General features: G+C 44.1%; 2 protein-coding genes across 9 annotated transcripts; both read right to left on the bottom strand.

Moving 5' to 3' along the window:
• Positions 1–20: 20 nt before the first annotated feature.
• LOC133165346 (phospholipid phosphatase 3-like) lies at positions 21–16,432 on the bottom strand. 6 transcript variants are annotated; one of them, XM_061294923.1, is made up of 7 exons: positions 16,202–16,432; positions 16,016–16,119; positions 8,997–9,151; positions 2,412–2,692; positions 2,264–2,321; positions 2,003–2,156; positions 21–1,792 (listed from the first exon to the last, which is right to left on the bottom strand). In XM_061294923.1, exons 2-7 carry the CDS (start codon positions 16,116–16,118, stop codon positions 1,551–1,553), a joined length of 993 nt encoding a protein of 330 aa, XP_061150907.1. In that variant the 5' UTR covers position 16,119; positions 16,202–16,432; the 3' UTR covers positions 21–1,550. The 6 variants fall into 6 exon arrangements, with proteins under 6 accessions (XP_061150907.1, XP_061150906.1, XP_061150910.1 ...); XM_061294922.1 differs by lacking the exon at positions 8,997–9,151 and adding an exon at positions 7,449–7,606; XM_061294926.1 differs by having other exon boundaries at positions 1,980–2,156; positions 16,016–16,432.
• Positions 16,433–16,710: 278 nt separating this feature from the next.
• On the bottom strand, positions 16,711–24,842 carry si:ch211-188c16.1 (uncharacterized protein LOC562677 homolog). 3 transcript variants are annotated; one of them, XM_061295766.1, is made up of 19 exons: positions 24,442–24,842; positions 24,096–24,362; positions 23,836–24,024; positions 23,254–23,734; positions 20,135–20,232; positions 20,035–20,063; positions 19,904–19,944; positions 19,765–19,809; positions 19,549–19,681; positions 19,287–19,446; positions 19,071–19,194; positions 18,976–19,007; positions 18,488–18,539; positions 18,381–18,415; positions 18,100–18,157; positions 17,674–17,772; positions 17,544–17,557; positions 17,392–17,425; positions 16,711–17,265 (listed from the first exon to the last, which is right to left on the bottom strand). In XM_061295766.1, the coding sequence occupies exons 1-19, from the start codon at positions 24,707–24,709 to the stop codon at positions 17,196–17,198; spliced, it is 2,229 nt and encodes a 742-aa protein (XP_061151750.1). In that variant the 5' UTR covers positions 24,710–24,842; the 3' UTR covers positions 16,711–17,195. The 3 variants fall into 3 exon arrangements, with proteins under 3 accessions (XP_061151750.1, XP_061151749.1, XP_061151751.1); XM_061295765.1 differs by having other exon boundaries at positions 17,544–17,772; XM_061295767.1 differs by lacking the exon at positions 17,544–17,557.

Genomic DNA, 24,842 nt, shown 5'->3' with positions numbered 1-24,842 from the left:
TTAAAAATAATGAAAACGGCTTGATTTTTGCGTATTTTATTCAAGACACTTTTACATCGTGTAGTGTGATACAACAATTGAACGTTGGCAATACAAAAATACTGTGAGGCACTTTAAACAAAAATACTGTGCGGCACTTTAAACAGAAATGTACTGAAGTTTTTTTAAGCCCTCTTTATTAACAATGACGCTCACCTCTTCAAGCAGCATTTACACAGGTGTAGACACAAAGTCCGAGTGATGATTTTCCACAACAGGCACACTTACAAACACTTTTGATACAATGTAACATACTGAACATAAAATTCTGACGCACTATAGCTCTTCAAGACAATCACAAATAGAACTGGTAAAATGAAGCTTTCAATCAGTGGTTCAAAGTTGTCAAAAGAAAAAGTCTTATTTTCTATTACAACAAAAAATTGCATGAAAACCTGTTTAAATGTGTACAAAGCCAATGTAACAATCCAATAGGAAGCAGAAACTCATCACGATGAGTTTTACAAGGTGCTTTACAACGTGCCAAATCCTTATAAAGTTATTTGTTTAGTGAGGTTGTGCTTTGGTACCTGTTCTAAAGAGTACCCCGTCTGTCAATAAGTACATAAATGCCTGTGTAAAATAAAACACATGACATTGTCACAGGATTTGTCAGTGATGTGAATCATCACTCGGATTAGCAACACTTTTAGAACGTGCGCGGCATGTGACGCTTGTTTTCCACAGTGTCTCCACGAACAAGTATTCCGTCTATGGCTGGACAGAGAGGCACATAGCGCGCGCGCGTGCACGCACGCGCACACACACACACACACACACACACGCACGCACACACACACACACACACACACACACACACACACACACACACACACACACACACACACACACACACACACACACACACACACACACACACACACACACACACACACACACACACACACACACACACACACAGACGTCTGGTATATGTAAGAGACAGTCCTTTTCATTAAATGGCTTTGTTGGGGGACTCATCCGAGCCAGCAGAATGAGACCCACGTCTGATGTACATGTGCGCCCCCCCCCCCCTCCCCCGCCCCACACACACACACTCTCATGTGCACTATTGATAAGAAATCACAAACAACACTAAACGTTTACAAAGCTTTTCAAAAGCTTCACTTCAGGTCATTCAAGTGGTAACGGCTAATGTGTTTAGCTAACATAGTGCTAGAAATCAAACGTTTCTTTACAATTTGCATATTGATTACTACAATAGAAAGAGTAATGCAACATCCTTCCTAAACTCAAGGAATTTGTTTTTTAACTGGAATGGGCCGCACAGCGAGTGAGTGGAAGGATAATTGCTTGCATGCTGGATGCAGCTGCTATTTCTCACCCTGTGCGCATGGAACAACCTTGACAGTGGGAGGAGGCCTCCAACTCCAAGATGATATCCTTCACAAAGGAGGCTGATCAGTCCTCTCTCTTGCAACATGGAATTCTGCAGTGACACCCAGCAAACACGTGCAGGTTTCCGTTTGTGTTTTTCCTGCAGCCTTTTCTCATCTTAGGGAATCTTCTACTTCCTCCACACACTGTTCTTGTTCATTTAGTCCCAGTTTGCGGAGCCAGTGTCTGTCATAGTGATTTCTGAATGGACAGTTTGCAGGGCTTGCTATGCCATGATGAGATGATTGCTCCTCTCCCTGATGTCTGCTGGAGGGACGAGGTCTTTCTTCACAGGAGTCAAAGATAAGGCGCAACGTCTCCCTTTGGCCTTGAACAAATCTGAGACGAAGAACACCTAGAGAGCAAAAAAATAAGTCAGTAATTTTTGTCTCATTATCTTTATCATGCATTACTTGATTATTAAAATATGAGGCGATTAATTCGATTTGTCGTCTCACCTTACTTGTTAGATGACAGGACTCGCACAAACACATACATATTTTATACATATGTAAAAACTTTTTGGGTGGGGGGGCACTCACAATGCAGTAGGCCACCAGCGCACCTTGAACGAAACCACCCAAAACATCAGTGGGGTGATGCTTGTGATCAGAGACGCGGGACAGGCCGGTGTAGAAGGACATCATGATGAGGGTGAACTGGGTCAGAGGGCGCAGCAACCGGGCTCCATGCCAGGAGAAACGAGACTGAAGGTAAAACTGTAGAAATTACCAAATTCAACACTTATTTATTTGGAATGTTTTTCCACAGCTTGCTATACACAAATAGGACGATTGAGAAACAACTCAACAAAACAGTAACTCACCACCAGATAAAGCATGGTGTACATGGAAAAGGAGGCGTGTCCAGAAAAGAAAGACTTCCTGAGGAGAAAACAAGTAAGTTGGTTTCAGTCAATAAAAATTTCATTTCACCATTCTGGTCCATCCTGCTTATTAGTAATGATGACAAACCTGGCCTCTTGGACTCTACTCTCGGGCCCCTGACACTGGTAGTCGGTGATGTAGCCCAGGGAGCAGTTGATAGTAGTGAAGTCGGGTTTGCACACGTCGAGAAAATGCGGGCGCAGGCGGCCCACGGACACTTTGGCGATGTCGGTGAAAGACTGACTGATGGCGCAGCCAAAGACAAACACGCCCACCTGCTTGTACAGGGCGGAGATGTAGGGATTCCCTACAAATGACTTGGAGCCCTCGTTGAGGAAGTAGATCCGGTAGCTCTCCCCAATGATGATCTGATGGGACACGGCAAAATTGAGTGACAGATCCCCTTTGTATAAATTAAAAAAATAATTGTTGCAGTGGGATCACGATTTTTGTTTCTACTGTCTCACTTAGAATATTGTGGGATGATGCTGCGACAGTTGTGAGGTCATAGTCACGGTTGAATATTTTATGGTTTTGCTATTGCCAATGATATTTGTTTCAACTCCAGATGAGTGGAACACATCCTTCACAAGTGTCATTGAAGATAAGGAGTGCTTATTTGTTTTACTATGCACATTTGTTTATACTTGGATTACAGTTAAGAATGTTTGAAATGCTGACTTTAAAAAAAAAAAAAAATGGAATATAGATCACTTCTACTAGTCCTATAGAGAAAATTGTCCAGTATTAAGAATTTGTTCTATTTTGGAGTTCAACTGTGATTGTCCTACTATTCTAACTTTAAAAGCATCTTAAAGTCTTAAAAGCGGCAACTTTCTGTTTGAATGTGTTTTTATTGGTGCAATTCTAAACCTGAGAAAACACGTTGACAACGCAGGGGGCATACCTCCGTGAACAAATGTAAATAAACCCACGTCTAGGACTGACGATAGACATGTGAGTCAGATTGGGGTGGGGGGTAGCGTTAACTCACAACAGCTGTTCACGCTCAGGAACCCTTTCTCAGGCCCATGCGGATGTTGTCTTCCAGTCCCATAAGTGAAACTCTTGGCGCGATGTTTTGAGATTAGGAGAAAGGAGGGGGGGGGGGGGGGAAATAATACAAACAACAGGGAGTAAAGAAGGACGTTTAAGGAGGACTGAGCAGTAGAGTGGGAGGGAAAGATGGGAGGCAGTGGGGGAGGCACCGCTGCTTTTAATCATCAGAAATGCTGAGCTAAGTCGGATTTTGGAGGGCAGACTCCAGCAGGCGCACGTCTGGGGCCACGATTGTTTTTCCCGTCTTTCGAGAAGAGCTCCGGTTTCACGAGGCATGTTGGGGTGTTTTCATGTCAGGATCTACGTTTCATCAGACATTTTTGAAGAGGGCACAGAAATAGGCCCCATTCTGGGAAACACTTTGCTGAGGGGGGGAGACGCAACACTTCACACCATCTAAGCCTTTAGAGCCCGATCCTTGAGCGAGTAATGAATATGAAACTGAAACCGCAAAGACAATCACCGGGGCGATATGCTTATTTGAGGCTTATCTAAAAAGATCCTGTTTTTTTTCCCTTTGTAAAAAATGACGTGCACATATTTATGAAGGATGTGCCCTCTGGCCATCTGGAGTGAATACGACGAGTGACTTAAAAATTGTGGCTTCCTGCTTTAAAGGAAGGTCAGATCACATAAAAAAGGTACAATATGTTAGGAAAGCTATCTGCTGCTCCTTTTTGTGTTGTTTGCTACAATTCCAGACGTCAACCTAAATGTGTTTTCTTTCTGGGTGGGATGTGTCAGCCAAGGGATGTCATTAAGTTTTTGTGAACTGTGTGCTTCTACTTCCCATGGGCTCACCACCTGTGGGAGGGGCCAAATGGGTCGGGTGCAGTGCGAGCTGGGCGGCGGCCAAAGGCAGGGACCTTGGCGGTCTGATCCCCGGCTGCAGAAGCTGGCTCTTGGGACATGACTAGATATCGTCGGACTTGCCTCCACGCACAGTTTGGGTTCCGGTACAAGCCCTCTCGAGAGGGCCTGGACTCTCTTCCACTCTGGAGTTGCCCACGGTGAGAGGCGTCGAGCAGGTGTGGGTATACTTATTGCCCCCCGGCTGGGCGCCTGCACATTGGGGTTCACCCCGGTGAACGAGAGGGTAGCCTCCCTCCGCCTTCGGGTGGGGGGACGGGTCCTGACTGTTGTTTGTGTCTATGCACCAAACGGCAGCTCAGAGTACCCACCCTTCTTGGAGTCCCTGGAGGAAGTGCTGGAGAGCGCTCCTTCTGGGGACTCCATCATTCTACTGCGTGACTTCAATGCTCACGTGGGCAATGACAGAGAGACCTGGAAGGGCGTGATTGGGAGGAACGGCCCCCCCCCGATCTGAACTCGAGCGGTGTTCTATTGTTGGACTTCTGTGCTCGACACGGATTTTCTATGATAAACACCATGTTCAAATATAAGGGTGTCCACTTGGCACCAGGACACCCTAGGCCGCAGTGCGAGGATCGATTTTGTAGTCGTGTCATCGGATTTGCGGCCGCATGTTTTGGACACTCGGGCGAAGAGAGGGGCGGAACTGTCAACTGATCACCACCTGGTGGTGGGTTGGCTCAGATGGTGGGGGAAGATGCCGGTCCGACCTGGCAGACCCAAACGCTCTGTGAGGGTCTGCTGGGAACGTCTGGCGGAATCCCCTGTCAGGAAGAGCTTCAACCCCCACCTCCGGCAGAGCTTTTCCCACGTCCCGGGGGAGGCGGGGGACATTGAGTCCGAGTGGACCTTGTTCCGCGCGTCCATTGTTGAGGCGGCCGACCAGAGCTGTGGCCGTAAGGTCATTGGTGCCTGTCGTGGCGGCAATCCCCGAACCCGCTGCTGGACACCGGCGGTAAGGGATGCCGTCAAGCTGAAGAAAGAGTCCTATCATGCCGTTTTGGCCTGCGGGATTCCGGAGGCAGCTGACAGGTACCGGGTGGCCAAGCGGAACGCGGCTTCGGCGGTTGCTGAGGCAAAAACCCGGGCGTGGGAGGAGTTTGGCGAGGCCATGGAGAATGACTTCCGGACAGCTTCGAGGAAATTCTAGTCCACCATCCGGCGTCTCAGGAGGGGGAAGCAGTGCAACGTCAACACTGTTTACAGTGGAGATGGCGTGCTGCTGACCTCGACTCGGGACGTCGTGTGTCGGTGGGGAGAATACTTCGAACTGAGGTAGTTAAAAAACTCCTCGGTGGCAAGGCCCCGGGGTTGGATGAGATCCGCCCGGATTTCTTAAGGGCTCTGGATGTTGTGGGGCTGTCATGGTTGACACGTCTCTACAACATCGCGTGGACATCGGGGACAGTGCCTCTGGATTGGCAGATTGGGGTGGTGGTTCCCCTCTTTAGGAAGGGTGACCGGAGGGTGTGTTCCAATTACAGGGGAATTACACTCCTCAGCCTCCCTGGTAAGGTCTATTCAGGGGTGCTGGAGAGGAGGGTCCGTTGGGAGGTCGAACCTCGGATTCAGGAGGAACAGTGTGGCTTTCGTCCTGGCCGTGGAACAGTGGACCAGCTCTTCACCCTCAGCAGGATCCTCGAGAGTGCATGGGAGTTCGCCCAACCAGTCCACATGTGTTTTGTGGACTTGGAGAAGGCGTTCGACCGTGTCCCTCGGGAGGTTCTGTGGGGGGTGCTTCAGGAGTACGGGGTACCGAGCGAACTGATATGGGCGGTTCGGTCCCTGTATCACCGATGCCAGAGTTTGGTCCGCATTTCCGGCAGTAAGTCGGATTCGTTCCCAGTGAGGGTTGGACTCCGCCAAGGAGTGCCCTTTGTCACCGATTCTGTTTATAATTTTTATGGACAGAATTTCTAGGCGCAGCCGAGGCGTTGAGGGTGTCCGGTTTGGGGACCTCAGCATCGCGTCTCTGCTTTTTGCAGACGACGTGGTGCTGTTGGCTTCTTCAGGCCGTGATCTCCAGCTCTCACTGGAGCGGTCCGCAGCAGAGTGCGAAGCGGTCGGGATGAGGGTCAGCACCTCTAAATCCGAGTCCATGGTCCTCGATCGGAAAAGGGTGGATTGCCCTCTCCGGATCGGGGATGAGATCCTGCCCCAAGTGGAGGAGTTTAAGTATCTTGGGGTCTTGTTCACGAGTGAGGGGAGGATGGAGCGCGAGATCGACAGGCGGATCGGTGCAGCGTCGGCAGTAATGCGGACTCTGTACCGGTCCGTCGTGGTAAAGAGAGAGCTGAGTCAAAAGGCAAAGCTCTCAATTTACCGGTCGATTTACGCTCCTACCCTCACCTATGGTCACGAGCTATGGGTCGTGACCGAAAGAACGAGATCCCGGATACAAGGGGCCGAAATGAGTTTTCTCCGCAGGATGTCCGAGCTCTCCCTTAGAGATAGGGTGAGAAGTTCGGTCATCCGGGAGGGACTCGGAGTAGAGTCGCTACTCCACGTTGAGAGGAGCCAGATGAGGTGGCTCGGGCATCTCAGCAGGATGCCTCCTGGACGCCTCCCTGGGGAGGTGTTCCGGGCATGTCCCACCGGTAGGAAACCCCGGGGACGACCCAGGACGCGCTGGAGAGACTATGTCTCTCAGCTGGCCTGGGAACGCCTTGGGATCCCCCGGGATGAGCTGGATGAAGTGGCTGGGGAGAGGGGAGTCTGGGAGTCCCTCCTGAAGCTGCTGCCCCCGCGACCCGACCCCGGATAAGCGGAAGAAGATGGACAGATGGATGGATGGGTGGATGGATGGATGGATGTGTGCTTCTGAAGTCTTTTGAGACTTGTGATTATTTCATTTGTTGTGATGTCAGAAATGTATATATTTAATTATATACTTAATTATTTTTCTCTTTTCTCTTGAGACTCTTGTGATTATTTCATTTTATGTGATGTCCAAAATGTATATATTTAATTATTATATAGTTAATTATTTTTCTCCTGACATTAGATGTGCTGCGAATGTGCGATTCCCCAAAACAGCTTATCATATGAAAACATTTGAATATCATGACAAAAAAACTTCTAAGACAAAAATGCAATAAACATAACATGTCAGTAGGTGCTGCTAGTAGCAGTGAGGGTGGCTGAGAGATGATGGTGATAATTGAATTAGTGAGTGGGGGGTGGGGGACTTACAGAGAGGATGGTGATAAGAATGCCAGCAGCACTAAGCACACTGTCGCTAATGGTGTCTCCATTTTTGGCCGGGTATGTGATGGACTCATCGTCGCAGTAAAAGCCTCTACGGTAAGGCTGAACAGCGCTGGTCTCAATGACCAAGAAAGGCAGGCCGGCTATAGTGAAGATGCAGTGAGCAACACGTGGAGAAAGCAGGGGGGGGGGGGGGGGGAGATGGAGGAGCTGGGTTAATGATATGCACATTATAGAGGTCATAGGCACGAGCGGGAGGCAACCGAAGAGCAACATCTGTACTAACTCAATCCATTTCGTGGCTCATCTACTCATCTATACATCTTTGTTAGAATGAATTAGGAATTTTGCTTTTGAGCTGGACTTTTTTTTTAATCAACCATTAATTAGGTGTTAATTTAAATTCCTTCCAAGAATACATAAATTGCATAGATAACTCACTAAATAAAAACTGTTTTAATATAGTACCGTGTTTTACCATGCATAATGCGCAAAATTTAACTAATTTATTGTCCTAAAATCTGGGGTGCGCATTATGCATGGGTACAACAATTTTTGAAGAAAATCTCCCTCGAAATAAAACTTGAAATCACACCTTTCTTCTCGTTTGTTGTCAATCGTTCATCGCATTCAGCCATCCTGCCCAACACACTTAGTCAGTAAAATTCATAATTGACGACACATTGTTTGATGCGATGGTGCAATCCTTGATGGTGTGTTATTGTGAAATATTGTTTGTTTTTTAATCTCCATCGCAGACCGGATACCATATGGAGGCCGCCATGACAGTGTGCGCAGAACGGATGCGCAAGACACGTCAGCTATATGAAGAGCGAGAGTTCAGTTCTCTACCTATTAGTTTCAATTCACAGTTTAATTAGCAGTTTCAATCAGCAAATAACAAAATGCGTATTACAGGTAATATTTTATTTCACAACACTTTGCCTTGTTCCTTTCTTCTCTGCTGTTCACTTCAAACACGCTCCATACGAACACAATGCTCTCGTATCAGACGCTTGCTCGATCACCTGCTCGTTTGCTGTCACAATGTACCCTACACAAATCCGAAACATTTCTTCGGTATCGAGTTTGTTAGCGCATGCGCAGTGATACTGACCGGCAGAATAACATCCGGTTGTTCCCAAAGATGATCTTTTTTCTGAAATAATTTTACGTTTACGGACTTAAGAGTCAAAATTTGGGTGCGTATTATACATGGGTACAGGCTTTTTTCCAGCATCGACATGCCATTTTTAGGGTGCGTATTATGCACGGGGGCGCATTTTGCATGGAAAAACACGGTAATTGGTTACAATATTATAGTTCTATAATTAGAGTGCTGATTTGCTTTAAAGCATCATACCAGGCATACAATGTATCATACCAGGCATGTTCTCTATTTTTAGACAACATTACTCTTTAGTATGATGTCAATGTGAGTAAGGATTTATTGAGACGAGCCAACGTTTTGAACTGAGAGCATTCCGATGCATGTTCTTCCACATTCTCCCGCTGCACCTCAACACAACTTACTGAGAGCACAGGCACAGTGACACCCACTGCTGTGAGCACTGTGTTGGACACTGTGCTGCTCTTATAGTGAAGACTGATGCTGTTGTCATTGCAGAAGAATCCTCTCTGGTAAGGCGGCAAGGGTGATTTGTGCAAAAACACAGCGACAAGTATCACTGCGCAGTTGGACAAACAACACAGTGAACAGCTGCATCAGTACATCATTCAAAAAAAGAACACTGAGAAGAAAAACATGTGAGGTAGGAGATACTATTTTCAAAATGTATCATATAGGACAATGAAAATATCTTAAGGTTGAAAAAAAACCTACATCATTGTGCAGCTCAGCTCAGGTTGACACAAAGATAAAAAAAAAAAGAATAATAACTTGCTGCTCCATGACCAGAGCAAAACACTTCTCCACTTTTGGCAGATGTCAGGGTTTTCCAAAACTATCTTGATCATATGATTATGTTGGAATGTATGTAACCAGTAATGAATAACCTTGGTAGATTAGTTTTATGCTTATGTTGGTGTGTAACCAGTAATAAATAACCTAGCTTGTTCCATCCTACACAATGTCGTAAAACATCCCCTGCTCTGCTAATCTAGAGGTCAAGGGCCTTTTTTACTTGTCTATTCAGTCCACTGTCACCCCCACCCTTTTTCTCCTAATAAAGATGGTCTTGTGGGAAGCGAGAGTCAGACGTCATTCGATCATTGCTGTACGCACAGTGACGAATGGACTCTCCGCCTGCAGGTGCCCAAAACGACTAACTTGTCTCCGTGTGGTTCTTGCAAAATAAGTTAGAGTGAGCACCCCCCTAACAGCAGACACCTGAAAATGTCCACTTTAAAGATGGCCATGAAGTGTCTAATTCATTTAGTGTCTTTAACAAGTTGAAGTAGCCAAGAGATTTATCTGGTGACAACAAACAGAGCACTTGGGAATTGGGCAGCAGGTTTTTTCCCCCTTCTTCAAGTTACCGAAAGACAGCAGTGGAGCAATTTTTGAAACCCGAGTGAGGACTTTTCCCACAAGAGAGGCATACAAAATTTGGAAAACACATTCAAATCTCTTCAAAGACACTGATGCTTTCAAGTCACTCTTTGAATAATTCATCGAACTCGTCTGAGAAGGTTAAAAGCACTCGGGTGGAGAGGTCAGCGTTGCCTGTGGCTTAAGGTGGAGTGAGGAGTGTGAGATTTTGTTAAACAAAACCCAATACGCAATTGAGTTTCTGAGCCCCTTAACATCCACACACACAAACAGCTGAGTGGGCATTTGAAGTTCCACCTGGCATGCGGTTGCGGCTGATGGGAATTGCACTGCGCTGGCCTTCCCTTCATATTCAGCAAGATTTATTGAGATGAACATTTTTGTTTTCCTTCACATTCCTCAAACAAATTCAACAGGGAGCTTCAACCATTCTCAACCAGATCAGCTTCATCTTTTGAATTTCTGGAACTGTACAAATACACACAAATGTACTCAGCCTTAGATGTTCAATCAGATCTCAACCGAATATTAACCAACAATCTGATCTTGATATCTTTGTGAGCGTCTCTCGGGGGTTGGATTCAAGATGCAAAAACCACTGAACACAAACCACAAGGCCACCCAGGGAAAGTATCGTCAAATAGATGGATGACATTATTGGTTGTCGTCGAAAGCTTTTGAAAGACCTAAATGAGGTCAAGAACTAAAAACCCAATCCCATCAAGACCGTGTTAGCTTCTGTTTTCCAGACACTCGTGTGGGGATTTTTCTCAACTCTGCAAACTCTCCATCCATCTAAACAGTGCAACATCAGCAGTGAATGCAGCATCTTGGGATTTTTCCTTTACCCCCTTCCCATTTTGAAAGCCCAGGGGTGAGAAGGGGGTGGTGGGGGCTGTGTCCTCGTCCTGCCAGCTAAAACAACAGTTAGCGAACAGTTTTTTCGCATTAGCACAGACAAGCCAACGTTATGTGCCATTTCAATTATTTTCGGCTATAAATAAACAAAATGAGGCACAATGTCCTCATCAAAAACCTGTACATCAGTTCTCATGTCTCACATTTTCATGTTTGTCCTGTGCCATGTAGCTACATATTTGAAAGGATTTGCCAAAATACCAAGAGGTGTGACTATTCAAATAAATAGACACACATTTTCGATGCTGAGGGATTCCTCACTGTCTGGAACAGAAATGTGTACATGTCTGAGGCACTTGTGGTATACACACGCACACCCTCACACATGTAGTAGTTGTTTTTACACCACAAAACCTCCTCGCTGTCCGTCTAAACTCGCAGGTAATCTGTGCCACAGGAAAAGCCTGATTTATTTGCATTCAATGCACACTGAGACTTTCTTGATAGATGTATTTTGATGCAAATTCTCTTTCTGTGACATTTTCTCTCGCTCTAATTCCTAACGCCCTTGCTTAAAGTCGATTTTATCATGCCATCATATAAAAATAACTTTGGTGAATGTGCGTGACCAACTCAAATCTCCTTTCCCCATTAAGATGTATGGAAATGCCATTAATACGTTCCAGCCTCCTTAAACAAAAAACATTATATTGCCGTATTTTTCGGACTAAAAGTCGTTACGGAATATACGTTGCATCAGCCATAAAATGCACAATAAAGTAAAGAAAAAAAGTTGCTCCAGAGTATTAGTCGCATTTTGGGGGAAATTTATTCGACAAAATCCAACACCAAGAACAGACATGAACGAGCGACAGGCTAAACGATAGGTATGCTAACGTGACATAAACACAAAGGAAGAGCTGAGAACGGGCCTGACGTAATATTCAGAGTTATTCAAATGACTATTACATAAATAACACGTTTATCAAACTAGCGTATTTTCCGCACTATAAAGCGCACTGGATTATAAGGCGTACCTTCAATGAATGGCCCATTTTAAAACTTTGTCCATATATAAAGCGCACCGGATTATAAGGCGCACAGAATAAATAACTCAACGTTGCTCAAACGTTAATGCAATCACAATATAGTAACACTCGAAATAGTGAAAACAATAACAGTATATCAATAACGCAACGTTGCTCAAACGTTAATATCACACAACACACAAAATAAACACGTAAAGCTTACTTTAATTAACAATTAGTCCTCATCCACGAATCATATTGGTCCATATATAAGGCGCACCGGATTATAAGGCGCACTGTCGGATTTTGAGAAAATTGGAGTTTTTTTAGGTGCGCCTTATAGTGCGGAAAATATGGTATCTCACTCCAATTCATTAATTAAATCCGTCGATCGTCCTTTATGGAAACGATGCCGCGTATGCGCCGCGCCACTGACGTCTAAATATTCCACAGACCCATATAACAATATATAAAGTATACGCATATCAAATAACTATCATGTAAGCAACAATATTATCAAACCATCTGTCACTCCAAATCATTAAATCCATCGATCAGATTCGTCGTCCTTTGTCAACAACGCCGCGCGTGCGCCGTTGACATCAGCCTCGTCGTTATTCGACAGATTAGTACGAAGTATAGTGGAGCCTCGGTTTTCGACCACAATCCGTTCCAGAAGGCTGCTCGAGAAATGAATCGTTCGAGTTCTGAATCATGTTTTCCCATTACAAATAATGGAAAAAAATTAATCCGTTCCAAGCAAAAAAACAAACAAACAAAAACAACGATTTTTTAAAGCATTTTTTCATTTGCGCATTTTTGTCCGATCGCGCAACTGGAGCGCACCGCCGTAGCACGTCGCCGGCCGCGCAACTGCACCACCCTGGTCGCATTATTGTGACGTAATTTAGAAAATATTTTTAAAGTCCTGATGTACTTTCCAAAATTTAAGTGGACCTCAGTGCGCAGGGAGCTTAATTTTGTCCGATCACGCAACTACAGCGTGCCGCCGACCGCGCAACTGCACCGCGCCGGTCGCATTATTGTGATAGAGCTGTCGCTAAAATTTAGAAAATATTTTTAAAGTCCTAATGGACTTTCCAAAATTTAAGTGGATCTCAGTGCGCAGGGAGGTTAATGTGGTCCGATCACGCAACCGCAGCGCGCCGGGCGCTCACTGTCGCATTGCTTTAGGAGCGTCTTTATGTTTTAGGATGGCTTTACTGCTGCCACTTCCTTTGGAGGCAGGATTAGGGTTGATGCAATCGTCAGAGTAACGAGAACGTAATAACAAACTGAGTCAGTTGGCATGCGGGTCCTCTCGGCTCATCTCGTGAGGTTCGACAACCGAATTTCGTCCGACATCCAAGCAAAAAAATCGCGAATTTTTTGTTCGAATACCGATTTGTTCGAAAAACGAGGCTGTACCAGGAAAGAAGTCGGTTTGGTAAATGGCTCTTTATTTAACAAAACAAGAGTTTAACGAGTTCAACTACTGAACTGTAACGATAAAAACAATACAAGTTGCTACACGAAATAGAATATATCAAATAACTAACATAAATAGTGGACTTCCATCCCCGGAGGTGGCCCTTCCAGCCACGGAGGTGGAAGAGAACTCCATAGAATAGGACCGGGCGTGCGTAAAAGGCATGTCCGAGCCCCATCCACCGTCCCCGGACAGCCACCCGGCCGAGCGCCGGCCCCCGACTTCCATCCATGGAGCTGAAAGAGACCTCTGTAGAGTAGGACCGGGCGTGCGTAAAACCCATAACAGCTTTTCAAACCTTCTGTGTCACTCCAAATCATTAAATCCTTTAAACTCTTCGTCCTCCGTGTCACTTACAAACAAAGCCGCTAATCAAAGTCAAAGTCTGCTTTATTGTCAATTTCTTCACATGTTAAGACACACAAAGAGATCAAAACTACGTTCCCACTATCCCACGGTGACAAGATATAGTGCACAATATACATACAAGTAAACAACACAAAAAGTAAAAACAAGAAGGCACAAACAATGATGCCGGTAGTACGTGGGGCTCTTCGTCATTTTCGTCATCCCGTGATCGAATTCTTTCTCCTGTATGTAAACAACCGCTGTGCCGCTGACGTAACTTGCAGTTCAAACTACAGTAATCCCTTGCTCCATCTCGGTTCGTTTGTCGCGGTTTCACTTTATTTATTTTTTTTAAAGTTTGAAATTTTGTAAAAAAAAAACCCAAAATCACATGTTGCTCCTCAGTATAAGTCGCCCCCGCACCCAAACTATGAAAAAAACCCGCGACTTACAGTCGGAAAAATACGGTATTTGTGTTTACTCATGTACCTTTAACAAAAAAAAAATGACATCAATTTGATATTCAAAATTTTTGTGACTTTTAAGATTTAGTGCAACACTTTCCGTGGTTTAAAAATTACGCATTTGAAAAGTTGTCAAGGTCCAATCGTATGACGCAGAGAGAAACTCCAATGCAATTAGAAAAAAGAAAAATCATACCCACGGATGACTAGTGTGCATAAGTGGGTGATCTTTATGGAGTACAGTCCTCCTTAAACTACAACCAAAGTGTGAGAATTTAAGGAGCGCTGATCACCAGTTTTGGCCCACCATTTCCTCCGTGTGGTTGTGGCCCTTTAAACCACATGTCTCGCCAGAAAATACGTTGCTGGTTTGTTGACAAGCTTCTCTGTGGGGAGGTACGCTCACACAGCACAAATCATGTGGATTTACCCTCCCTGGAGACAGACCAAGATTGTTTCTACTGTAAATCTATCACAATATTGTTTGAACAAAAGTTGTACCGTCGTCTTCCCATGCTGTTTCAACAGTTTTAGCTTTCTGTCCAATATGGCCTGTCCTAAGACAAATCTAACTGTAACTGTGTAGGGGTTCTCAATTGGCATCAACCTGGGACAAAAATAATTACAAATTATCCTAATACACCAAAAACTAGTGCAACTAATTTTCAAGAAAAATAAACACACAGGGACTAAATGAACTGAGTCACAATATTAGATATTTCCCTTATATTACTACATTGACCACAATCCGAACAAACAAAATTGCACCAATCAGCTCATTATACCATGTCTTTTGACTAGCAGTCCACAACCCTCGGCTTGAAAATCACTGCTATGCAGAACATCAAATTCAAAACATGTGGTGACCTGGGGTCAGAAATTAAACGAGTAAGAATAGATAAAATGTAGGCGTGAAGAGGAACACACCTTTAAGAGGCTTGCCGGGGGAAAATAACTGTTTCAGCCACAATGACACCCTTAAGTCTGTGTTTGCAGCTGTTTGACATCAAAACCAGTGCTAAGAAACATTCCAGCCTACACGCAAACGCACGCGTGCGCGCGCACTCAAACGCACGGGCACGGCTGGCCCTTTCACCATTTCCCTTAATTACTCCACAATACACACCAACATATAATGCCACATGTGCACATTAAGAGAATTCCTACCTTATGGAATGCGAGACATTCTGGAAAATCTCAAGAGTAAAAGCAGAGGTACCGTTCAGGTGTGTGCAGATTAGAAGAAACAAAATAAAACTAATAAGTGTTTTACCGTCTGCTCGCAATTTGAAAGAGATAAAAGATTAAAGATATGTAGATCAAACATACTATCTTTTTGACATGTCATGTAAAACAAAATGTGAAATAAAGTTGTAATAAGTGTGTTGTACTGTGCAGAAATAAACAAAATCAAAACTGCTTCATGAATGTCATTTCATTTTGGAGACGTGATATCACAGTGATGGTGGATTCAGTAACATCAATACTCTAAAAACACTATATCAACAATAAGAAAATATTATTTTCTTTTTTTATGCATTGCAGTTGACGAATTAACATTGAGACAATGTTTTGCTTTTTAGAAAGGCAGATTCGTGTAGGTAATGGTAGTTAACTGCAATTGACCGTGTTACAAGGGACTGCAATTCAACCAAATTAATTCAGTACTTAACGCTCAAAAACAAAAATCACTGAAAATAAACGGCTGTAAAATGACCTATACAATGTGGTGGCTGTAACAGACTGCAATTTTCTAATTAAAATCGAGCGTTTTGTTACGGAACAGATCATGCAACAGGCAGCGTTTTTTCACGTAAGACTTTTTTCCCCCAAACGTGCATTTAGGGGCTTACCTAAAAAGAGACAGAAGAGGTCCACTCCGACAAGTAGTTTTCTCCTGCTGTGATCTTTACAGTTGCTCAGAGATGTTCCGCCATTCTTCGTCTCGGCTGCCATACTTTTCTCATAAATCAAACAGCGTTGCATTTAAAGAGTTGTTTCGTATTGCAAATCACAGGGAATGCTTTTTGTCGTATTACCCTTATCCTAAGGAGAAATAGTCTTGCTCGCGAGAAGTATAGTGAATAATAATGGTATTAACGTCCTAGCAATCTTGAATCGCGATCCGTCGTTCACGGAGACATCCTTAAACTGTTTCTTTGAGATAAGCAGTGAGTCTAGCAAAGTTAACTGAATTGTTTCTTTGAGAGAAGCGGTGAGAGTCTAGCAAAGTTAACTGCCCACGGAGGGAATGGACTGGAGCCACTCCTTCAGCCCCTCCCCTCTCAATTGATACATATGAGGAGGGTACCTCCCAAGGGTGTGGGTGGAGGGGCTTGAGACGAATTTACTCGTAAACGATTGCATAGGATAGGTGATATACCCAAGAGCTTCAGCTAGAACCTTTAGAGAAAAATACAGCATTGCACAATGTGGAACGTTATCATTACTTTTATTATCATAGTATTTGTCCAGATTGGTTACCGAAGCTATAAACAATCTCAATTTTATGATTTTAAAACTTAAATACAAACAATTTGACCACGAGCAGAGATCATTTATTTCTTACATACTCCAAATACAGTGAATGGAGTGCAGGTTTCTTGTTAAATGTAACAATTTTTAGAAGCGGCTTTCAATTAAACAGAGTACCGTTCTACACCACCACAAACAACCATAATACACATTGTGAGATAACAGCTCTCTGACAGATTCAATCAAAACTTAACATTATTATATTTGGAAAGGATATGTAGATGGGATTGGATTTTTTTTTTTTCAATAATATTTTGGCTGGATGTTGTAAAATTGTATTGTGCAACAACATAACACCAAAGAAAAAATGTGAACCAGATGTGGTATGCATCATCAAACAAAGTGAAACACCCACACCCACTTAGCAAGTGTAAAAAGGAATATAAAGCTCATTCGGGATGCTTATTGTAATTGGCCAGGGATAGCTTTTCTTTCAGTTTGCAGTCACACCAGATACTCTGATAAATGTACAGTTTCAAATGTTAGCAGATGTTTTACTCAGTCGTTGTCAGCATACAATGGGGGTGGAGGAAGAAGTTCCACTTCTGAGAAGTCCACTTCTTGTTCACTGTCAAAGTAAAATAGTCTTATTTAATGTACCAGTAGCAAGACTGTATGACCAAGCCTTGAATATGCAACCATAAAAACTACCTTTACTTTACCTTTACTGATTTAAGGTTAATTAAATACTTACGGGTAAGGAAGCTCTTCTACGGCACACAAGAAGTCTGGATAAAAGAAAACAGTGATGTCAGACAGATTCAGTCTTCAGATAATGCAAGACTTCAAACAATCTTGTAGATTGTCGAGAGTGATCGCTTACAGTGGAGCCATGAAAAGACTTACTTGGTGGATCAGAGCTTGAGTAACAGACACAATGGAAAGAAAAACGGGGAGAAAAATGTTGCAGAATACACATTGCCAACAACATAACACACACGTTTGTAATTTCACAAAAAAATAAGATATATTATACTTAGTCGGGGTTGGAGCTCCACTATCACGAACATCACTAAATTCATCTTTGCCATGTTCAAAAAAGATGGCCAGCTTCTGCAGAGCTTCATGTCTTCTCCTTAAAAAGAAAAGGAAATATTTCCAAGAGCACCATAACATGTTCCATGACCTGACAATAGTTGTTTTTATTTACGCTGAATTGTAATTTATATTCTGGCTGTAGTGGCTCCTGTATCAATAACAATCAGTTGTGAAATGATCCTCGAGGTTTGACTCACAATTTATTTTTTCAAATTAATGCAAGGCTCAAACTCTTGCCATTCGAAAAATTACTGCAGACATTTTTTGGAAAAAAATAAAACCATTTCAGAAAAAAATGTCAATTTGCTCTCAAAAGACAAAATTTCTAGACCATCTGCATTAACAATGTGCACATTTGACTTACTGAGTGTGGTGAAAGTTGGCATCACTCAATCCGTGCTGGTTCTTAGCAAGGTGATATGCTGTCAGAAAAACCGAAAGGGAGAGGAGAATAAAAAAATGCTAACAACGGACAGAGAAAAGACAGATGGAGTCAAGAACATTCACATCAAAACCATTTCCTCTGTATTGTACATTACTACTAGTGAAGCTCACATTGCCGTTTGTAGGACGACTTGAGGGGAAATACTTGATGTTCTTGCATTAAACTTGAAAAAAAACAAAACATGAATTGAATGTACTTACGCATTTCTGGAATGGAGGTGGGCTGATAGGGCATGCTGCAAGAACGAAGTGCAAGTAGTTTGTGCTGGTCACTCAACGAACAAGAAAGGCAAGATTATCCCACTTACTGGCAGGCTGAGAGCATCTCGTCTTCACAGGCCCATTCCTCGCTGTCTGTGACTGAACGAAAACAATTGCTTTTGATTAAGCAGTTGACAGCTGAGGTTTGACAGAGAACCAACCAAGACCCACCAGCCAATGTTTCATAAAAACAAACAAAACAAAATTGACTTGTCTGGAGTATTATAGTATTTAGGTCGTCATTTGGGAGTTTTAAGGTATCTTTGCCCAAGTTTGAAACAACTATGATTTGTCACTCACCAAGTCTATATTCACTTACAAAACACAACATATTTTGAGGGATTTTTGTTTCCCTGTCTGAAAGAAAATAAATGTTTTGGAGGGGAAAGAACTGGATGCTTGCTGTTAAGTGAATTACTAAAAATAATAATTTTTATTTATTTTAGCAACCTCATTTTAGTAATGACCTTCACTGTCCATAAAGGACATGTACATATATATTTTTCTGCATCTAGCATATTTTTGTGATACTCACAACTGCTTGTGACTACAAGGTGGCTTGAGGATCTGAAAAGGAAAAGAAATGTTACAAATGTCAGCTAGAGATGTGCACTGATGCTTTTTTGGCACCTGCTTCCAATGCTGATGGTGTCCCCATCCATGTTGACACCACGTCCCGCTGCTTGGGCCTTTTTGCCCACCTCCAACATCTCCTTGATATTAAGCTCCACATTCATCACTGAGATGTACCCATCTGCGAAAGCCAAGACAGTGCACAGCCACTTAAAGAATAATCAATCAATCAGAAAAACAGTCCGCTGAGACGTGATGTTCATTTCAACTCACATTTGTGGTTTGCATCTCGTGCCAACCATTTTCCCCTCGGGCAGTTGGTGGTACGAATAATGCTGACCGTGTCGCCGCTTTTAACAGGTAGGTCATTCTTGCGGACTTTACTAGCCACCATCACCTTAGCGTGGTACATGGGCACTTCGTCGCCCGTCACCTCGAGAAACACACCAGTTACACGTTACCTCAGCCTTCAGTTTATGCTTTCTCTTCATCAGCAGTAAATAGTGACCTTTACTCCAATATCCGCCGGACCTACTTTGAACTTCTTTTTCATTTCGTTCTCCTTCTTCTCTCTTTCTTTTTGCTCCTTTTTTTCCTTGTCCAGTCGCTGCTTCTCCCTCTTCTTCAGTTCCTTATAGTCAGCCACGCTAGGGCTTTGACGTTCTTTACTGAGGATGGAAATGGACTGGTGAGCAGCAACAAAGGCTTGTTTTCCATTTTTCCAGTTGGCAATGTGGATGGCGCAACATACCTGTAGACGTGATAATGGGATGAATGTTCTCCTGATGTGCTGCCCCTGTTTTGATCAGCACAGTGAGAGAAACTAAATCAAAGGCGGGCTTCCATCTGGCAGATATAATCCATGTCAATTAAAAGACCACTGCTCATACCATGGATTCCGTGGCCAAATGTGAAGAGCCGCCTCCTCTTTCTTGAGGTAAACAATATGTCAATACTTACAAGCACAGGCGGCGCAAGGAAAAGTGAAGAATGAAATAAACGCTTAAAAAAAATGACTCACCGCAGGAAGGTTGTTGTCAGCATATGGATCTAAGAGAAAAGGTTACGTTTAGCTCTGCGAGCGTTATTTGGGTGGGGGCGAAAAAAGGAAGTAATCTCACTCAGATTGCCTTTCTGCTTGCGTGAGTTCTGGCACAAGAAGAACTTGTTGATGTTTTCCACATCTTCATATACATTGTCAGACTCAAAGTTTTGGTCACTGAAACAAACAATCCAATTTATATCTACATATATACACATGTATATACACTGCTCAAAAAATTAAAGGAACAGTTTTTTATCAGGGTATGGCAGGAATTCAATTTGACTTTTCTGTTAAGGTTTTGGTCAGGTACGTGGCAGAAGGGGTTGTTAATCAGTTTCACCTGCATTGGTGTTGATGGAATTAACAGCAGCTGCACTAGAGGGGCAACAACGAGATCGTCCCCAAGACAGGACTGGTTTTGCAGGTGGAAGCCATTTCAAATTCCTCCTTGATTTTTTGAAAATGTTTTTCCACAAGTGTTGGCTATCGCTAAAGTCATATCGACTGGGAGCATGAGGCAATTTCTTAACCCCCTTAAGTTGCGCGGATTGTCCAACTCCTCCAGGATGGCACATCCATGCGTGCCGTTGCAAGAAGATTTGATGTGTCTCCCAGTACAATCTCCAGAGCATAGAGGAGATTCCAGGAGACAGACAGTTACTCTAAGAGAGCTGGACAGGGCCGTAGACGGTCCTCATTCCATCAGCAGGACCGATATTTGCCACTTTGTGCAAGGAGGAACAGGTTGAGCACTGCCCGAACCCTACAGAATGACATCCAACAGGCTACTGGTGTGAATGTCTCTGCCCAGTCAGAAACAGACTTCACGAGGGTGGCCTCAGGGCACAACGCCCTGTGCTCATTGCTCAGCACCGTGGAGCTCGATTGGCATTTGCCATAGAACAGCAGAATTGGCAAGTCCACCACTGGCGCCCTGTGCTTTTCACAGATTGGAACAGGTTTACCCTGAGCACCTGTGATAGATGTGAAAGGGTCTGGAGAAGCCAAGGAGAGCGCTATGCTATGCGATGCGGTTCGGTGGTGGGTCAGTGATGGTCTGGGGAGGCATTTCCATGGAGGGAAGAGCAGACCTCTATAGGCTAGAGAACGGCAGTCTGACTGCCATTAGGTATCGGGATGAAATCCTTGCACCCATGGTCAGACCCTACGCTGGTACAGTAGGTGCTGGGTTCCTCCTGATCCACAACAATGCCCGGCCTCATGTGGCAAGAGTATACAGACAGTATCTGGAGGATGAAGGAATTGATACAGTTGAATTGTCCTCACGATCACCTGATCTAAACCCTATAGAACACCTCTGGGACATAATGTTTCGGTCCATCAGACGCCGCCAGGTTGCTCCTCAGACTTTACAGGAGCTTGCTGATGCCCTTAGACCAGGGGTGGGCAAACTACGGCCCACGGGCCACATCCGGCCCACGGGACCGTTTAATCCGGCCCGCCAACCCTGAACAAATTTCAGTCTCTTTGTGTGTTGTGACATGTGGAGAGATTGACAATAAAGCTGACTTTGACTTGACTTTGATTATTAAACTTTTTTTTTTGGTCGTATTGCCTGCAATGACTGCGTTTCCCCAGTAGATGGGGAAGCGCTCGCCTGCGCATTTACTACCGGAAGCCGTGTCAGAAAGCTCGGTGCACACTCAAGTGCGTGTACGTACTCAGTAGTACGGACATGGCACACTCGCGCTCTATTTGTATCAGTCCCGAATTTAGAGCGTGGGCTGTGACGACTGCATTCTTGTAATTCGCGTGCTGAGCTTTCAGATGCAGTTTTGCGCTAAAGCCACCCACAAACCTTCCCCTGGAATCCTTCCATTAAAATGAGTCGCCCAAGGAAAAGCAAGGTGGACACAGTGCCGAGCGTTCAAAAGAGAGTGGCCAATTTGGCTCGACGTACGCGACGTGACGTTCAGCCACATGAACGTCAACATCAACCTGTCACAGATCAATGTAAACGGACCAACACCTCGGATCTCTCCTAAGAATTGCCACAACAAATTTTACTCCAGACTATGACGCACTAGCAAAAAAGGGAGACCAACAACACTGTTCCCACTGAAAATGAAGGGGAGGCGCTCAAGTTTGTTGTGAAAAAAATGCATTTTGAATATGATTTGTACACATGGCAGGGATTGAAACTAGCGACCATTCTCATTTTCAAACAATGCAGGATACTCAAGGACATTGACGCACCACCTGTTTGCGACTAATCTTAACCTGTAAAGTTCTTAAGGCTTACTTTAAGGAAGTGTTTCCCGTTTCCTCACCTCTGTTACCAGGTGTTTGCGAGTTAAAACTCTGCTCTGATTTTCAGATACCCCTCACCGTGTTGCCGTTTCGATTACTTTATTTGGGTGTATGCTTTCACCGATTTTTCAAGATGATATATTTGGTCAGAATGTTTGCCGTTTGATGTGATCTCATAAGATCTTTCATTAATCTGACCTGCAGGCAGTGAAGTGATGGAGACTGTTATTCATAATAACAGTCTCGTATTTTATGAGAATCACTGATAGCAGTTTTTCAGTGAATTATTGTTATTATTTTTTAATGCTGTTAATAAATGCATTTGTTTTCAAAAAACTTGTTTGGAATATCCATGCTTTACTACCTACTAAAGGCCAAAATCTTTTATGCAATGACCTTTACAGGTCGCTTATATTACTTCACACAAACACTACGTCCATCTGCTCCTGGTTCGGCCCTCCGGTCCAAATTAGAACCCAGTTCGGCCCGCGAGTCGAAAAGTTTGCCCACCCCTGCCTTAGACAGATCTGGGAGGACATCCCACAAGACACCATCCGTCGTCTCATTAGGAGCAAGCCGTGACGTTGTCAAGCATGCATACAAGCTCGAGGGGGCCACACAAGATATTGAAAAGAATATTGAGTTGCAGAAATTGAATTTAGGCAAAATGGACGAGCCTGCCACATCATCTTTTCACTTTGATTTTTGGGGTGTCTATATACTGAGCCCTCTGTAGGCTGAAAACTTTTATTTCCATCAAAAGATGTGGCATCCTTTTGTTCCTGAGACATTAAACTGTCCATATCAGTATACATATCCAACTTTTTTTTTTTCACCATTGAAATCTGATGTGTTTTCAAAGTGTTCCTTTAATTTTTTTGAGCAGTGCGCGCGCACACACACACAAAAAGATTCTCAGCTCACCTTATATGCGTGTAGCTCGCTTCAGAAGTCGTGGCTGCTTTGAGAGTGAGCTCAGTTTCATCCCGGGCAGAGTGAGACTCATCATCAGCATGAGAGGTTGGAGTAGGAGGAACCTTCACATTCTCATTTGGGCTACTTTGCTCATGACTGATGGACTGATTTGACGGTTCAGAAAAGCTGGCTGCATGAGGAGCTCTTCCGTTCAGACCGCAAAGTTTGAGCTGTTGGACGACAGGGCTTTCATTGGCCCCTGCAGAGGTATACGTGTCACATTGGAAAGCCTCGGATTCAGGAACTCCACAGTCAGGAAGTGGAAAGCTGAGGCCTCCCAAATCTAGAACCTCTAGGTTTAATGCAGAAATATCTACAGCTTCGCTCTCTGTGGGCTCCATCTCAAAGTCTGGGAAAACAGGAGCCTCCAGCGCAGCACTGGAGATTGGCTTTTCATTAGCTGGCTGCGGGCTGAGAGCTTTTAACACCTCTGTGAAAAAAAAAGAGATATTTGCACTTAAGCAGATGTCCACGTTTACCACAAATATGCAAGAACAAAAACGAGGGAAAAATGTGATAAATTTAGCACACCATGAACTGCAGGTTTTTGGTAATGTCTGAGAGCGTCTAATGGCGGTCTGGGAGGCTTTAATGGCTTCGGCCCCAGTGACCTCAAGTCAGGTAGTGGATTTTTTTGAACAGTCGAATGAGAGGGAAGGTCGGCAGTGACAGAAGGACGCTCAGCTTTATCTGGGCGACATGGCTTCATAAACGCAGGTTCTTTGGGAGAAGAGAAAACGTTGAGCAAGTTCACACATGCCGTTAGAGAACAATGTTTGCAACATACGTACTTCGAGCAGAGTTGTTGACTTTGGAGAATGGTCGGGCAGAGATGCAAGCAAGGTGTGGGAGACCAACAGGTGGAGGTGGAAGTGGTGGTAGATCAGGCTCCACATTGTCCATGGACGGCGAAAGGAATGATCTCTCGTTGGTTGCAAAGTCAGGCGAATGCACATTCCTAGATTTGCTGGAACTCAAGATGTGTCGGCGGGAGAACTTTCTCCTGGCCCTCTCCAAGGTGCTAACAATGCGATTGTCAGAGTCGACGATCGTCTCTCCTAACGGAGGCATGATTGAGACAGATTGGATTAGAGAAGTCGCGCTCTGCGGTAACTTACTCTCCTTGGAGCCAAATACCATCATCTGAGGTCTGCTTTTCCACAGAGGGCAGCTCGCCAGGAGCGCTAGAAGATCTGGTGGTCAACTCAGCATATGTGGGTTCCTCTTCGCTTTCTGTGCTAACCTTTGACACTCTAGAAGACTTCAAAGCAAGCAGCAAATTATTCTTCTTGGGTTTTATTTGTGGCATTTCTTTCACGACCTCTTGATCTTGTGGCGATTCCTTTTTAGTCCGATGATCAATCTTCTGATCTTTAGAACACAGGACGGGAAGCACCCGAGGCATGTGTCGTTCTTTAAAGGACTGCCATTTTGTGCTGTCTCCATTTGTGGATAGAGAAGAGGGGGAAATCTGCGTAGGTTGCGTCGGAGAAGGAATGGGCCGCTTTCCCCCAGATGCTCGCAGTTCGTTTCGGAAG

Source organism: Syngnathus typhle, linkage group LG13 (genome assembly GCF_033458585.1).
Source record: "Syngnathus typhle isolate RoL2023-S1 ecotype Sweden linkage group LG13, RoL_Styp_1.0, whole genome shotgun sequence".
Lineage (NCBI taxonomy): Eukaryota > Metazoa > Chordata > Actinopteri > Syngnathiformes > Syngnathidae > Syngnathus > Syngnathus typhle.
Note: the sequence above shows the minus strand (reverse complement) of the source record. Positions and strands in the feature narration are given on the sequence as shown.